The 14,668-nt window shown below is 42.1% G+C and overlaps 1 protein-coding gene across 1 annotated transcript in view; it reads right to left on the reverse strand.

The window, feature by feature from the left end:
• Positions 1-612: 612 nt before the first annotated feature.
• COL6A3 (collagen type VI alpha 3 chain) overlaps positions 613-14,668 on the reverse strand; it is a 167,534-nt gene continuing 153,478 nt past the window's right edge. Inside the window, exons 44-45 of the mRNA XM_081940022.1 lie at positions 2,517-2,687; positions 613-1,404 (exon numbers count right to left, since the gene is read on the reverse strand). Of these exons, the coding sequence (XP_081796148.1) occupies positions 1,364-1,404; positions 2,517-2,687 (212 nt within the window). The 3' untranslated portion in view covers positions 613-1,363. The remainder of the gene's footprint in view (positions 1,405-2,516; positions 2,688-14,668) is intronic.

Raw genomic sequence — 14,668 nt, forward strand, 5'->3', positions numbered from 1 at the left:
GACAGCTCTAGTATAAAAAGGGCTGTCAGCTGTCAAATGTTGCTGTTTGCCAGGTGGAGGTTTGCCTTACATTTTGCCGTGTTATACTGTTAATAAAGGTTGTGTTAGCTTCAACCTGCCTTGCCTCAACATCCGCACACCCCATTTTTCACCTCCCCCATCTCCAGAAGGTCTCTACAGGCCAAAAATGGGTGAAGGCTCATATTTTGGCCTCCTGGGGCATCTGTGTGTCCCATTTTTTACCTCCCTTGCCTCCAGAACCTCTCTGCAGGCCAAAATTGGCCTTACCTTTCAGTTCCAACCTGTGGGGCTCACGAAGATAAGTCCAGCACTTGGCTGAAGGGTGGCTGTGGTAATGTGGGCAGGGCAGCCTCATGCTCCTGTGTGGGCCGGATTAATGGCTTCAGTGGGCAGCATCCACCCCGCAGGCCATAGTTTGAGGACCCATGATCTAGCTGTTCAAGGCAGGCAAAAAAACAGGAAGCTGTTTTAAGCTTTCAAAGCTCTGGCTACTGCCTTAAGTTCCATTTGATGTGTAATCACAAGACCAGATGGCAAAGCCCGTTTTTATAGAATCATGTTGTAAAAAGCACCACCACATACACAATGAAATACTTTTGAGACTTTCAAAATCTCACTTAAACTTTATTTAAATTTATTTTGTAAAGATTTCCTAGAAACAAAATAATGAAGAATTCCCACCCCAGCAAAAATATTAAAAATTATAAAACAGATTACATTAGAAGATTGCCAGAAACCTTCTACGCCATATTTTAAAAACTTTTGAACTTTGTTGTTATCCCAGCAGTGTACCAGTATCAGCAAATGCTGAATTTGTTACTAGTGTGATTGATCACACATACTTAAAGCAAAATTGATATAAAGTCTAATCCAGCAAAAGTAAAAGTAGAATGAAAAGTTGATTCGTTTTTCCCTAGAACAGACATAAGGCTTTCCATCTAAAGTTATGTTCAGTTATGACAATGATAAAAGCAAGTATATAACAATGGCAATGTTTTTTTCCACATTCTTTTAGAATTCTTACAATAGCCAAAATAGGTATGCTGGTAGAATCCAAAGTAAACTCTAATTTGTTGAAACAAGTAAAATTGGTAGTGGGTAAAATAATACATACTGTTGAAATTACAGAGTATATCCCAGACAATGAGCATTCAATCCACAAACACTTTAGCACCATATTGATAAAATCGTGCAGCAAACACTTTCTTCAAGGTTTGCGCAGAAAGTAAAGCAGAAATAGCACAGTGCAAGGGAGCCTTATACCCTTAGCTTCTACATGGGGTATTTTGGCAATGGCTGACTCCTGGTTTTCTTAGAGGTATTTGTTGATATTTTGCTGTAATTAAGTTCCAATCATTGTCACAACACCAGACTTGATGTGAGCTAGAAAATGAACAATGTTTTATTAAAATTTCAGTTCTGAAACATTTTCATGAAAATATTGCTTGATGAATTTAACAGAATACATAAAGGTAGGCAAGAATTTTGAAGCAATTGCTGTTTTCTAAAGCAGTTCCAGGACTGACTGCATAGAGTAAGCTGTGGCCACCAGACCAGTGGTGGGTTCTGGATCCCGCTGCATCCAGTACAGTGCAATGGATGCATGTGTACAGCGTGTGCATGCGTCCTTACCTCCATGACGCCTCTGCAACACTGCAGCTGCTTGGCGGAGCGTCGCACAGATGCCATACGCTGTATGCGCAGAAGCGCCGAAGAGCTCAAATATAGCTAAGGAGCTCGGGCGGGCGGGCAGGCCCTCTGGAACACCATACCGGAACGGTACTTGGTGCTCCCGGCAGGCACCTGTACGCCCATACCAGGGCGTACCACCTGCAACCCACCATTGCACCACACCCTCAATCTTAAAGTGTCTATGTAGTCTAGATGACTTCTATACATGCAACCCTGGGCAGGCTTTCCTTTCTCGTTTATCTAAATCAGTGGTAGTCAACCAGGTCCCTACCGCCCACTAGTGGGTGTTCCAGCTTTCATGGTGGACGGTTGGGGATTGCTGTAACTCTGCTTTATAAATTTTATAAAGTAAAGTTATTTCCCTTCTTTATAAATCACCATTACTGTGGAACCGGTGGGCGGTTAGAAAATTTTACTACTAACAGAGATACATAAGTGGGCGGTAGGTATAAAAAGATTGACTACCCCTGATCTAAATCTACATAATCAGAAAGACCTCAGAAACTATATTAAAATACACTATGGAAAGTTGAGCAACTTTATGCCACCAAACATATTTACTATCTTTTAAAAAATATTTTCTTGTCTATGATTCAAACTTTGGTTTATTACAACAAACCACTGGAAACATTTTGGCACTACATTTTAGGGCTTGGCAATACAATGTCTATGACCTCTCTCTGCATATTACCATATATACAATGCCATGTAACAGTGAAACATACCCTAATTGTTTTACAGCGCTATTAATCATTTGCTCTTAGAAATAAAAGCATGCAGTTAAACAATTATCTATTTGTTACCTGAAACACAGACTTTTTCACAGTCTTTTTGTGTGTTAAATCTATTTTCATTTCCACCACAGCCACCATACCAGAATCTAGCACAACTTGCGGTCTTTGGATCAAAATACCATTTTAGAACAAAATCCCTGCAAGTACCATCTTCTTTCTTCAACTGACAGATACCTGTGCCTGCAAACCAAAAGACAAAGAATCAGTACATCACTTTGTGTAAAAAAATAAAAGAACACTTTATGTGAATGTTCTTCACCATAAAATTCACACACATTCACCTGAACATGACGATAAAGCATTTCCAGTGACAATGAGCATGCTTCCTTCTGGAACAGTAATACACACATATAAAGTAGTATTCAGTTTTATTATATACAGCAGCATGCAGAATTAAAAGAAAAGAAATGATGATCTGTTGTAAAGGAGAGAAATCGTCCTCAAATGAGGAAGTAATACAAGTTAAGGCCAATGGAATTCCTGGAAGGTATCTTAAAAAGAAGAGAACTTTAGGCCTTGCTTTGTCATACCTTTAAATATTGATAGAGTTACAAGGAGTTATGGAATTAAACTATATAGAAATTTCAAGTAAAATTTCAAGTGAAAATAGACATAGAACCAGTGACATGCGGTGAGGTTTATGGCTGGTGAGGCTGGTGATGTCATCAGGAAGGCAGGGAATGGGACCACGTGTGCTGGAGGCTGAGGCTGCCTCAGCCTCCAGCACACGTGATCCCATTCCCCGCCTTCCTGAGCGCGCTCCGCCGGCTCGCGCTCCGCGATCCCCAACAGCAGCTGCTTTTCAGTGCTTTTCTGTGCGTCTGCCATTTAGGACATCCGGCTATCTACCTAAATGCCAGACGCACAGAAAAGCACTGAAAAGCACTTCGCCTCCAAGCCACTTTGTCTTGATGACGTCGCTGCTGGGCGCGGCCGGACGGAGGTAACCAGAGTGGCGCCGAGGGGTCCGGGCGGACGAAAGAGCGAGCGAGCGAGTGATGGAGTCTCAGGCAGCCTGATCCTCAGTCGCTCGTCCGCCGGACTGCCTCGGCGCCACTCTGGCTACTTCCGTCCATCCGCGCATGGCAGCTGCGGCAACGTCATCAAGCCCCTGCCACTTCTGGACGTCTATTGCGGTCGTGAGGAGCGCGCAAAGTACAGCGGAGGCAGAAAGGTTATTGGCGCTTCCGAGAACACTGGCTGCTAGCAGTTTGGCAGTTCGGGTCTCACTAGCTCAAGGTCAACTCATCCTTCCATCCTTCCGAGGTCGATAAAATGAGGACCCAGATTGTTGGGCACAATATGCTGAGTCTAAACCGCTTAGAGAGAGCTGTAAAGCACTATGAAGCAGTATATAAGTCTAAGTGCTATTGCTATTGCTATACTCATATATCATTGAAATCTAAAATGAATTGTTTATTTTTCATATAAAGAGAAACTTAGATTAAATCTCTCATTTGTTGTGTATTTTTAATCTGAAGGGGGTGTCTGTCCCACAGCACTAAGTGTGGCAGCCCTGAAGATCCAAAGAAAAAGATGGCTTCCAGGCTTCCAGTGAGTAACTTTGAAGATCTTTAAAAAAAAATTGAACAAATACATTCAAATCATATAAATAAAATCTGAAATGATCCAAAGCTTGATATTTTTAAAAAAGAACATATAGGTGTTGTTGTGGCCCAGCCGTTGCCGTTGCCGCTGCCACCAGACTCCGAGAGTGATAGTCCCTACGAGTCAGCTCCAGAGGAGATGGGCGACCCTGGACAGGATTCGGATGCTGAGCAGGGATCCGAGAGTCTGGTCGGCCACCAGGAGGCGCCTGAGGCATGGAGCAGCGGTGAGAGCCAGAGGAGGAGGACTCCCGATGCCATGCCTTGGAGCAACGGGGAAGAGTCATGTGACAGTGACTCAGGACTCAGCAGGGAGTTTCTGGACGCCCGTTACCAGCGCGCCCACAGATGCAAGGAGCGTGGGCGTAATTATAGGTGGTAAAGAGCTCTCAGCTGGTGTTTGGGAGGCGCCCTTTTTAGGTTATAAAAGGGTTGACTTTGCATACGCCCTTCGCAGCAGTCAACAGAAGACTTATGCCAGAACTCTAGTCTGGGATCCTGGCAAGCTGGATAGCTGCTTTTGTGTTCTGTTCCTGTGAGTTTTGTCTTGGTGGCTTGCTGCCACGGAACCTCTTGTCTGTTTGTGCAATAAACCTTGTTCCCTTGTACTGTTCCGGAGTGTGTGTTCTGTGTGGGCAACGGAGGAAGGGGGATCAGAACAGGTTTATTATTCAAAGTAGAATGACTTCCTTGCATATGCATGATGTACCAACAACATCCTAAATTCCATAAGTTTGCTAACATTGCATGAATCAGAACATAAATTTATTAAATTAAAAGAAATACCTAGCAAGATATATTCTATTCAACAAAGTGAAGAGTCTAACTCATATACATAATCCTAGTCTATGATGGGACATTTTCCTTGATTCAGAAGACATCCATGAAACCAGGAATAGTTTACACTTGTTATTTATTCCCTTAAAAAAATAAATCAAAATACTACAGATATGCAGTGCTCCCAGTTTGAAGGCAAAAAGATGCTAATGTTAGAGCTCTCAATAACTTCATAACCAAAGACAGTTTTCCCAGCATAGCCTGGCATCTACAGCAGGCAGACATGCAATGCTAGAAAAAGTCTGACTGCTAACGGATGCTATCTTCCCATCCCATGTACTTTACAGCACCTTTTGGCTTTTGAATTTGTAGTGAGGCACAATCTACAAAATATACGGCCCAAGAAGGCCTTGGATAAGTTGCAGGTATATTATCTAATGGAAGACTACTTTCTGGAGACTGAAAGAAGAACAGACTCCTCTGTTTATTTAAATCAGTTACAGTATATAAGAAAATGTGTGGCTAAAAATATTTGATGTGAATAAAGACATTTCAAAATTTGAAGTGATTTGCAGAGAGCAGACTGCTGGCATGAAAATAAGCAAAATGGGGTTTTCATTCATTTTTTAAAAAATGAATGTGTGTGCAAATATAATTATGTTACTTGGGTGGATCATAGATATTCCTTGGTTAATGACAGTGATTGGAACTGGGAATTATGTTGTTACATGACACAATTGTAAAGTGCAATACATGATCATGCCAACTTACAATAGCAGTTGTAGCAGTCCCAGTTGTGGTCACCAGGTGCACCACTTAGTCACTGAGACCTCCTACTAGCTTCCTGACTTTGCTTGTGAGAAGCTGACACTGAAGATCACAAATAGCAATCACATGGTCCCAGGATGTTGCAACATTATTAATTGCAAGCTGGTTGTCATATGACCAGAGGGATATGGCGACAGCTGCAACTTCAAGGATTGGCTGCAAGACTCCTTGTTCGGCACCATAACATTGAACAATCACTAAACAAATAGTTGTTAACTGAGGACTATCTGCAATTATCGAAGTAGATACGCATGCATATTTGTGCCTTACAGCCTTCTGCTGAATCGTCTGAGATATTCGACATCCTGCTAAATAAATTAGAGAAGAGAAATATTTGTGTTTCTACTTCTTGCACCATCAAATGCTTCTTCCGTTTTTACAGGGAATGTGGGGAAAAGAAACAATCTTACATTTTCAAGAAAATTAAAGCTAAATGGAATTACACTGATCTTAGAATTCCAGAAAAAGATTTTGACAGTTAAGATTAATGCTAAATAGGCTTCCTCAAAAGGAGAAGCTAATGGAGGATGCAGTTTTAAAAAGAAACTAAATACAAAATTGCAAACAACTTGGGTTGGGGGGTATTGTCAGAATGGAGACATGACAACACAAGCAGCCAATATAAGCTGCACAAAGACTTTACTGAATTCCGAAAACAAAGAAAGGACCCAAATATGAGGTTGAAAGGAAATGGTACTTAAAAGTAATTCTGTTATTGGTGAAATCCCTGAAACCAAGAAGGATAAAAAGTAGTTCTTCCATCAGAGGAGGAGCCAACGTCACGATGACATGCGGCCTCGATACTCCGAGACCGCCATTAACACTTTTGCCACTGGACGGTCCAGTTGGACCTAAACCGTCCTGTAGAGATGGTGAACAGGAAGACAAAGCCTTGCTGGTCTCAGGGACATTACAAAGTCCCTGATTGACCCAAGGGAAGTTCTTCAAGCCGGCGGTAAACAGGCTGCCCCCAGGCTGATGAAGTTGGGATGGCTCCGGAAGGAAGGAAGTGAAAAGAAAAAGTGAGTCCATCTGGTGAGATATTTTTTTTCTATTTTGGGAAAGACTGCCCAAAGAAACATTTTTTTTAAAAAAGCCAAATTAGATCCTCAAGCAAGAACTAAGCTACGAAATTAATTAATACTGGATTTCATTGGAAAGCCTTTTTTCTTTGTAACCATATTTTGTGGATTGGAGTGCTAGTAACGTTTTTCATTTCTTCTCTTAAAGTGAACGGAGCCTAGGAGTAGAGCCTTCTCTGTGATGGGCCCAACCCTCTGGAATGACCTCCCCCCCCGATATCAGAACCACCACCGACTTCCGCTCCTTTCGACAAAAACTGAAGACTCACCTGTTCCGTTTAGCCGGCCTGGCTCATTTATAGTTTTACTCTACCTCCTGGCAGATATTTTAATTGGGTATTTTTAGGGTTACTTAAATATTGCTTTTAACTACTTTGCTTCAGATATGTACAGTTTCTTATTGCCTCCTCTTTTGTGTTTGTATTTTCTATTTATTGATGTGTTTTTATTTGACTGTACACCGCCCCGAGTCCCTTTGGGGAGAGGGGGCGGTATAAAAATCTAAATAAAAGTAAAAGTAAAGTAAAGTAAGTAATCTTTTTTTTCTTCTGCTCTTTGTTACTTTATTTTTTGATTTCTGGACTAAAACCTTCCTTTTTATTTTTAACAATTCTTCCTATTACTTGTTATTAAATTTTATTAAAGAACCTTATTTCCTATAAGCCTGAGATAGTGAAAGTGAAAAGTAGCAACACTGCCACTCGGAAGTCGGAAGCTGGAGTTTTTGAAACAATGTATCTCTTATTTTTTCTCTTTGTTTTCACTGACTTTGTAGCTGAAGGGTTTGCAACTTGCTTATACAAACTGATAAAGAGCCAAGGGCATGAATTGTTTTTGCAGGTGCCTATGAGAACTATTTTGGCAGGGGAGAGAAAGGGGGAAAAACAAAACAAAACAGAACCCTTCTCTTTTGAAGAGCACAAAAAACCTTGTGCTTAAATCAACCTATAATTAAAAAATAAAAGAGGCTTGGAGGGCCAGACTGACAGTGGCTATCAGTTTTTTTCTTTTCTTTCTTCTTTTTTGGAAACATGGATCAATATTCAGATGAGGAAACCTTAAAATTTCAAAATATTTTGGCTGGAATTCAAAACTTATTGGAAGGATATGGGAGAATTGAGAAGAAGTTGGAAAAACTAGTATTCCTCACATCAAAAGATGAAGGGGTTGGAGCCCCAAAAACTAAAGGGGAGAATGAAGATATAGAAGATAAAGATAAGACAACAAATGAATTTATTAATGAAGCAAATGTGGATGAAAGTGGAATGAAGGGAACATGGAAGAGGGATTTTGACGAATTGGAGCTCTACGCCTGCGACCTACCACATGTTTATTGGACCCGTGTCCCTCCTGGCTTGTACTGGCATCCTGGGAGGTTACACGCGACTGGCTCCTGGGCCTAGTGAACGCTTCGTTGGGCGAGGGGTCTCTGCCGGCCGCCTTGAAAGAGGCGGTTGTGAGGCCCCTGCTCAAGAAGCCTTCCCTGGACCCAACGGAGCTAGTTAATTATCGTCCAGTCTCCAACCTTCCCTTTTTAGCGAAGGTTGTAGAGAGTGTGGTGGCACAACAGTTCCCACGTCACCTGGAGGAGAATGATTCTCTGGACCCACGCCAGTCCGGCTTCCGACCCGGGCACAGCACGGAGACGGCCTTGGTCGTGTTGGTTGATGATCTCTGGAGGGCCAGAGATAGGGGTTGTTCCTCTATCCTGGTCCTATTAGATCTCTCGGCGGCATTCGATACCATCGACCATGGTATCCTGTTGCACCGGCTAGAGGGGCTGGGAGTCAGGGGCACCGTTCTACGGTGGTTTGGCTCCTACCTCTCTGGCCGAACGCAACGTGTGTTGGCAGGGGAGCAGAGATCGACCCTGAGCCCCCTCACATGTGGGGTGCCACAGGGATTGGTGCTCTCGCCTCTCCTGTTCAACACATACATGAAACCGCTGGGCGAGATCATCCGTGGCTTTGGGGTGGGATATCATCTGTATGCTGATGATACTCAGCTGTACATTTCCACCCCGAACCACCCCAACGAGGCTGTCGAAATGATGTCCCAGTGTTTGGAGGCCGTACGGGTCTGGATGGATGGCAACCGACTAAAACTCAACCCCTCCAAGACGGAGTGGCTGTGGCTTCCGGCCCCCCGGTTCAACCAGTTGCTTCCATCTCTGGCCATCGGGGGGCGAGCAACTGGCCCCCATGGAACGGGTGCGCAATTTGGGCGTCCTCCTGGATGCCCGGCTGTCCATGGATGACCATGTAACAGCCGTGGCAAGGGGGGCGTTCCATCAGGTTCGCCTGATGCGCCAATTGCGCCCCTTATTGGACCGGGATGTCCTACGCACAGTCACCCATGCGCTGGTGACGTCTCGCCTGGACTCCTGCAATGTTCTCTACATGGGGCTTCCCTTGAGATGCACTCGGAGACTGCAGTTGGTCCAGAATGCGGCCGCGCGGGTGATTATGGGGAGGACTAGATACTCCTCTGTAACACCTCTCCTGCGCGAGCTGCACTGGCTTCCTGTAGTCTATCGGGTGCGTTTCAAGGTTTTGATTACGATCTTTAAAGCGCTTCATGGCACAGGACCTAGTTACATGCGGGATCGCATCCTGCCCCATACATCCCTACGACCAATCCGCTCACACAGAGAGGGACTTCTCCGGGTGCCGTCCACTAAACAGTGTCGGGGGGCGACACCCAGGAGCAGAGCCTTCTCTGTGATGGGCCCAGCCCTGTGGAATGACCTCCCCCGTGACATCAGGATGACTTCCGATCTCCGCTCCTTCCGTGTACAGCTTAAGACCCACCTTTTTCAATTATCTGGCCTGGCTCAACCGTAGTTTTTTCTTATTCCTCCTGACAGTCCTTTTAAATTTTAAATTGTGTTAAATTAAATTGTGTTATTATTAAGGGGTATTTTAATGGCTGATTTTTAACATTCTTAATGTGATGTAATTGTTACCTCCTCCGTGCATGTATGTCTTTGTATATGTGTGGATCTGTTGTTTATGTGTTTGCACATATGTTTTTATGTTTTATATGTTTTATTGTACGCCGCCCCGAGTCCTTTTTGGAGAGGGAGCGGCTAATAAATTAAAAATTAATTATTATTATTATTACCCCAGATTTCAAGATACAGAAGAAGAAAAAAGGGTAATGATGATGGATTTAAGAAGAGAAATTCTTTCAGAAGCACGATTGATAACCAAAAACAAGCTAACTTTAAAAATAATTGGAGGGCAACGAGATTACCTGAGAGATCCTTCAAGCAACAAAGTGCGGAGAGAAATCTATAAAAACCTTATAAAGGAGATAAAAAGAAGACTGATGATACCACAAGAGAGATAAGACTGTTTTGTTACTGGAAAGATACAGGTTGATAATGAAAGTTGATAATAAAAAAATTAGTTAATTTTGGTTGAGCAATAAGTAGGAATTTAGTAATTTTTAGATTGTTTTAGATTGTTATTAAACGTTTATTCGTCAATAATTAAATAACTATAATTAACAATAATGGGATGATAATGGATCAGTGACGTGCGGTGAGGTTTATGGCTGGTGAGGCACTGACACAGTGATGGGTTTCAAATTTTTTTAGATTTGTGGACTTCAACTCCCAGAATTCCACAGCCAGGCATGCTCAGTTCCGATTTAAAGTGACAGCATTTGGTTTTCTCCTTTGGTAAAGAAGCTTACTTCTTTCTTTTTCTTCTCCCTCCCCCTCCTCCCTCCCTCCCCCTCTGTCAAACACACACACACACACACACACACACAGAAGTTGGATTGGACTATCTGTCCTACCCCCTTCCCTCTCTCTCACTCTCTCTCTCTCTCAAACACACACAAACACACACACACAAAGTTGGATTGGTGGGAAGAGCACCAGCGAGGAGACCACAGGAGGAGGCAGGAAGCCAGTCAAAGAGCCATCCTGGAGCACACACACTTTCCCCCAGCCCCGGAAGGATGCAGCCCAGCTTCACTGATTACAGGTTTGAAAAGGCAATGTGGCTCTGCCTGCAAGGAAGAGCACAAGCGAGCCAGAGTCCTTCCCTCCAGCCTTTGCCCAAAGCCCCGCACCAGGAGGATGAAGTTTGAATTCCTCCCCCTCCCTCTGACCCACATGTACCTTTTCCAGCTGTTTCAGAGGATTTCAACTCTGCTCTTGCCTCGGGTCCTCTGAAGAAACCCCGCCCAAACGAGCGCCCTCTACTATGAGGCAGGAGAACTTTTAGGCTTTTAACCCTTGCTTAACTCTGCTTGAGTGATCATAAAATGCCTAAAGTCAGACTAGATGAGGCATGCAGTTCTCCTGCCTCATAGTAGAGGGCGCTTTTTTAAACAGTTAAGCAGAGTCATCCACGGTGAGGCAGCAACTAACTCAGCCTGACCTCAGCTCTCGCCTTTTTCCTTTTACATTTTCTTTTCTTTTCATGATGTGCCTCCCTGCCTCACCTGACTGCACGTCATTGTAATGGATACAACTTAATGATATATACTATGTACTGTTAAACTAGTAAAAGAAATCTGGATATAGATTGCAAATTGCGACCTGGGGAAAAAAACTATACATTTTACTAACAAACTTCTATTTAGGTTTTGTCACAAAGGTGTAATGTTTTTTTGAGTTTGACGAGAGGAATTGGGATATAAATAGTAAATGACTTTTAGCTAATTATAATAACAACAAGGAAATGTTAATGGATTTTGTTTAATAATATATACATGCTCTGGTATTGGTAAAAGCAATTTGGATATAATATTCTAAACAGCGAATTGAGCGGGGGAAGGCTTAGAAACTTTATTAATTGATTTTACTTCGAATATGTCATAAAAGTGTAATGTTATTGGAGGATTTTTGAAATAGCTAATAAATGCCATTATGTGGTTGTGTTTTTAAGTATGAATAAGTTCAGGCTACAAGTAATGACTATGGAAGAAATGCACGAAAGTTATTTGTAACCAATCGACACACTTTCTACAAGATGTATTGAAGGATGATTCTTTTTTTGTGTTTTTGTTCAATTAAAATAAAAAAATCTTTATTAAAAAAAAGTAGTTCTTCCAATCTGTACAAAGAAAAGCAAAAGAAACTGTACTAACTAACTAACTAAGTTCTAACTACTCCAAAAGACGGTTGTATTGTTGGATAACAGGGAAATTTCTCCAGTCAACTTCTGTTTTGGCTCATGAGGTTTTTTCAGGAAGTATTCCACTAGAAAAAGGTTGAAGGGCAGCATGAAGGACCGGGATTTAAATTTAAAACTGTTAGAAGCCTTACATAAGATGTCATCTGTTTTTATAACTACAAGCCAGGATTCAACATTTCATATTTAAACCTTGAGTAATAAGACAGCTTTTGTCACTCCAAGAATTTTTTAGCATGTAGAGATGCCCTTAATTTCAACTGGGAGAGAGAAATGTGTGGTCCTGTTGAGCTTGGATCTTTTAGCTGCTTTTGATCCCAATGGCTGTAGTATTTTTTAAAGAGATAATCTACTGTCTTGTGATGACATGGCTCTTACTTTTTTTGGAAATTATCAGAAGTTACCTTTGGAAAAAAATGCTTGATCTCTTGGTCATTGTCCTGGGGGATCCCACAAGGTTCCAATTTGTCTTGCCTGCTATCTAAAATTACTATGAAGCCACTGGGAGCAATTTCAAGCAGTTACTACTAGTATTCCAATTACTACCAAATATAGACTACTTCTCCTTTCCTTCCCCTATTTCCAAGATATAGGAGACCAGAAAGACCATCTGGAGGAGAATTCAGACAAGATTTAAATTACAGTTGAGTAAGTGTGGGTTCACTTCAGGATTTCGGTGTTATTCAGGATGAGGTTACATTTCAATTTATCTATATATTTATTGATTTAATTTATATGCTACCCATCTCATTGTTGAAGTGATTTAGCTACTGTTGAAGTAAGAGTTCTAGTTCATACCTGAGAGTCCTCCTGAATCTAGTAATGACATGGAATAAATAGTGTAAATTTAGATTACTGCTGTATATTTGTTATGGAACAGCCTTACAAGATGCTTTAGAAGTTGCAATTGGCCAGAATCAGCACATTAGCACATATTTTCCCTGACTTAGGCCTGAGCCTAAGGTCATCCAGTCCCATATAATGAGCTACACACTTTTCCAACTTTTGCAAATTCCATCTTGGACGTACATAACACAGGAAGTAGTCTATCTCTCCCCGCCCCCATGGAGGGACTTGTGAAACAAATTGGCACTGGCAGCAAGACAAGTTTCTTTCACTTTAAGAAGAAATTGAAAGTCTTTGCTTAAAGCCTAAAGAATATTTAAAGCCTTAAACAAAATTTAGTTTTAGGGATTTATGCTGATGATGTTAAAATATTTACAGTATGGCTTTTAACATTTATATAATATTATAAACTGGCCAAGGCTATTTGAGAAAGGACATCATATAGATATGTAAAATAAATAAATGAATCATAGTAAGGGAAATATCTATTTACCCTGAATAGGTTTAGGTTTAGGTTTATTTGGATTTATATGCCGCCCTTCTCCAAAAGGACTCAGGGTGATGTACAACATTAAAAACACACATCACAAAAGTAAAAAAAAAGATTAAACCCATTTCCAAAAAGACCAAACCGATTTTTTTAAAAAGAAACAATACATTTAAAATAAATTAAAATTAAAATTAACATTAACAGGCCAGGCCGGCTTGCTGGAAAAGCCAACTTTTTAGGGCGCGTCGGAAGGACCGGAGGTCAGGGATTATGCGGAGCTCCAGGGGCAGCTCATTCCAGAGGGAAGGCGCTCCCACAGAGAAGGCTCTCCCCCTGGGGGTCACCAGCCGACACTGCTTGGCCGACGGCACCCTGAGGAGGCTAACTCTGTGAGATCGTACTGGACGGTGGGAGGCTACTGGTGGCAGTAGGTGGTCTCGCAGGTACCCTGGGCCTAAGCCATGGAGTGCTTTAAAGGTCATAATTAATACCTTGAATCGCCCCCCGAAAACAACCGGCAACCAGTGCAGGCCGTCTAAAAGGGGTGTGACATGGGAGCACCTAGGTACCCCCATGACAACCCACACGGCCGCATTCTGGACCAGCTGAAGCCTCTGGGTGCTCTTCAAGGGCAGCCCCATGTAGCGAGCATTGCAGTAGTTCAGGTGAGAAAGGACGAGGGCATGAGTGACTGTGCACAGAACATCCCGATCCAGGAAGGGGCACAACTGGTGTACCAGGCGAACCTGGTGAAAGGCCCCCCTGGTCATGGCCGTCAGGTGTTCTTCTAAACTAAGCCGAGTATCCAGGAGGACTCCCAGATTGCGAGCCTTCTCTAAGGGGGCTAAAATTTCTTCCCCTATCGTCAAAGATGGAACAAGATGTACAAATCAAGTAATCAAATGAGCTACATTCTAGGAAACTAAAGAAATTTGCTGATGGTCTAACTGAACCTTCAACTATCTTTGAGAAATCTTGATAAATGGGAGATGTGATAGAAACTCAAAAAAATTGAGCATTGATAAAACTGGTACAATGCAGGAAAACATAATACAAAATGAGCAAAAAATAAAAATAGTGGAAATTAGAATGGAACAAATGGAAAAGAAACTAGATAAAAGACAAAGTGAAATGATGGTGGTAAACAAAGAAATGGAAGAGGCCATTATAAATTTAGAGATGGAGAGATCCATGTTTTATCTTAGATTCCAAAATATAGTGGAAACTAAGGAGGAAGATCTTCCAAAGTTAATGGCCGAACTCCTGGCTGAACTTCTGCAAAAAAGCAAGCAGGAAGTGGAAAATGACTTGGACGATAGGGTCCACACAAACTATGAACACAGACATAAACTTCCAAGAAAGATACATGTAAGATTTACAA

This window comes from Natrix helvetica (assembly GCF_964273705.1).
Source record: "Natrix helvetica genome assembly, chromosome: 2".
Taxonomy (NCBI): Eukaryota; Metazoa; Chordata; class Lepidosauria; order Squamata; family Natricidae; genus Natrix; species Natrix helvetica.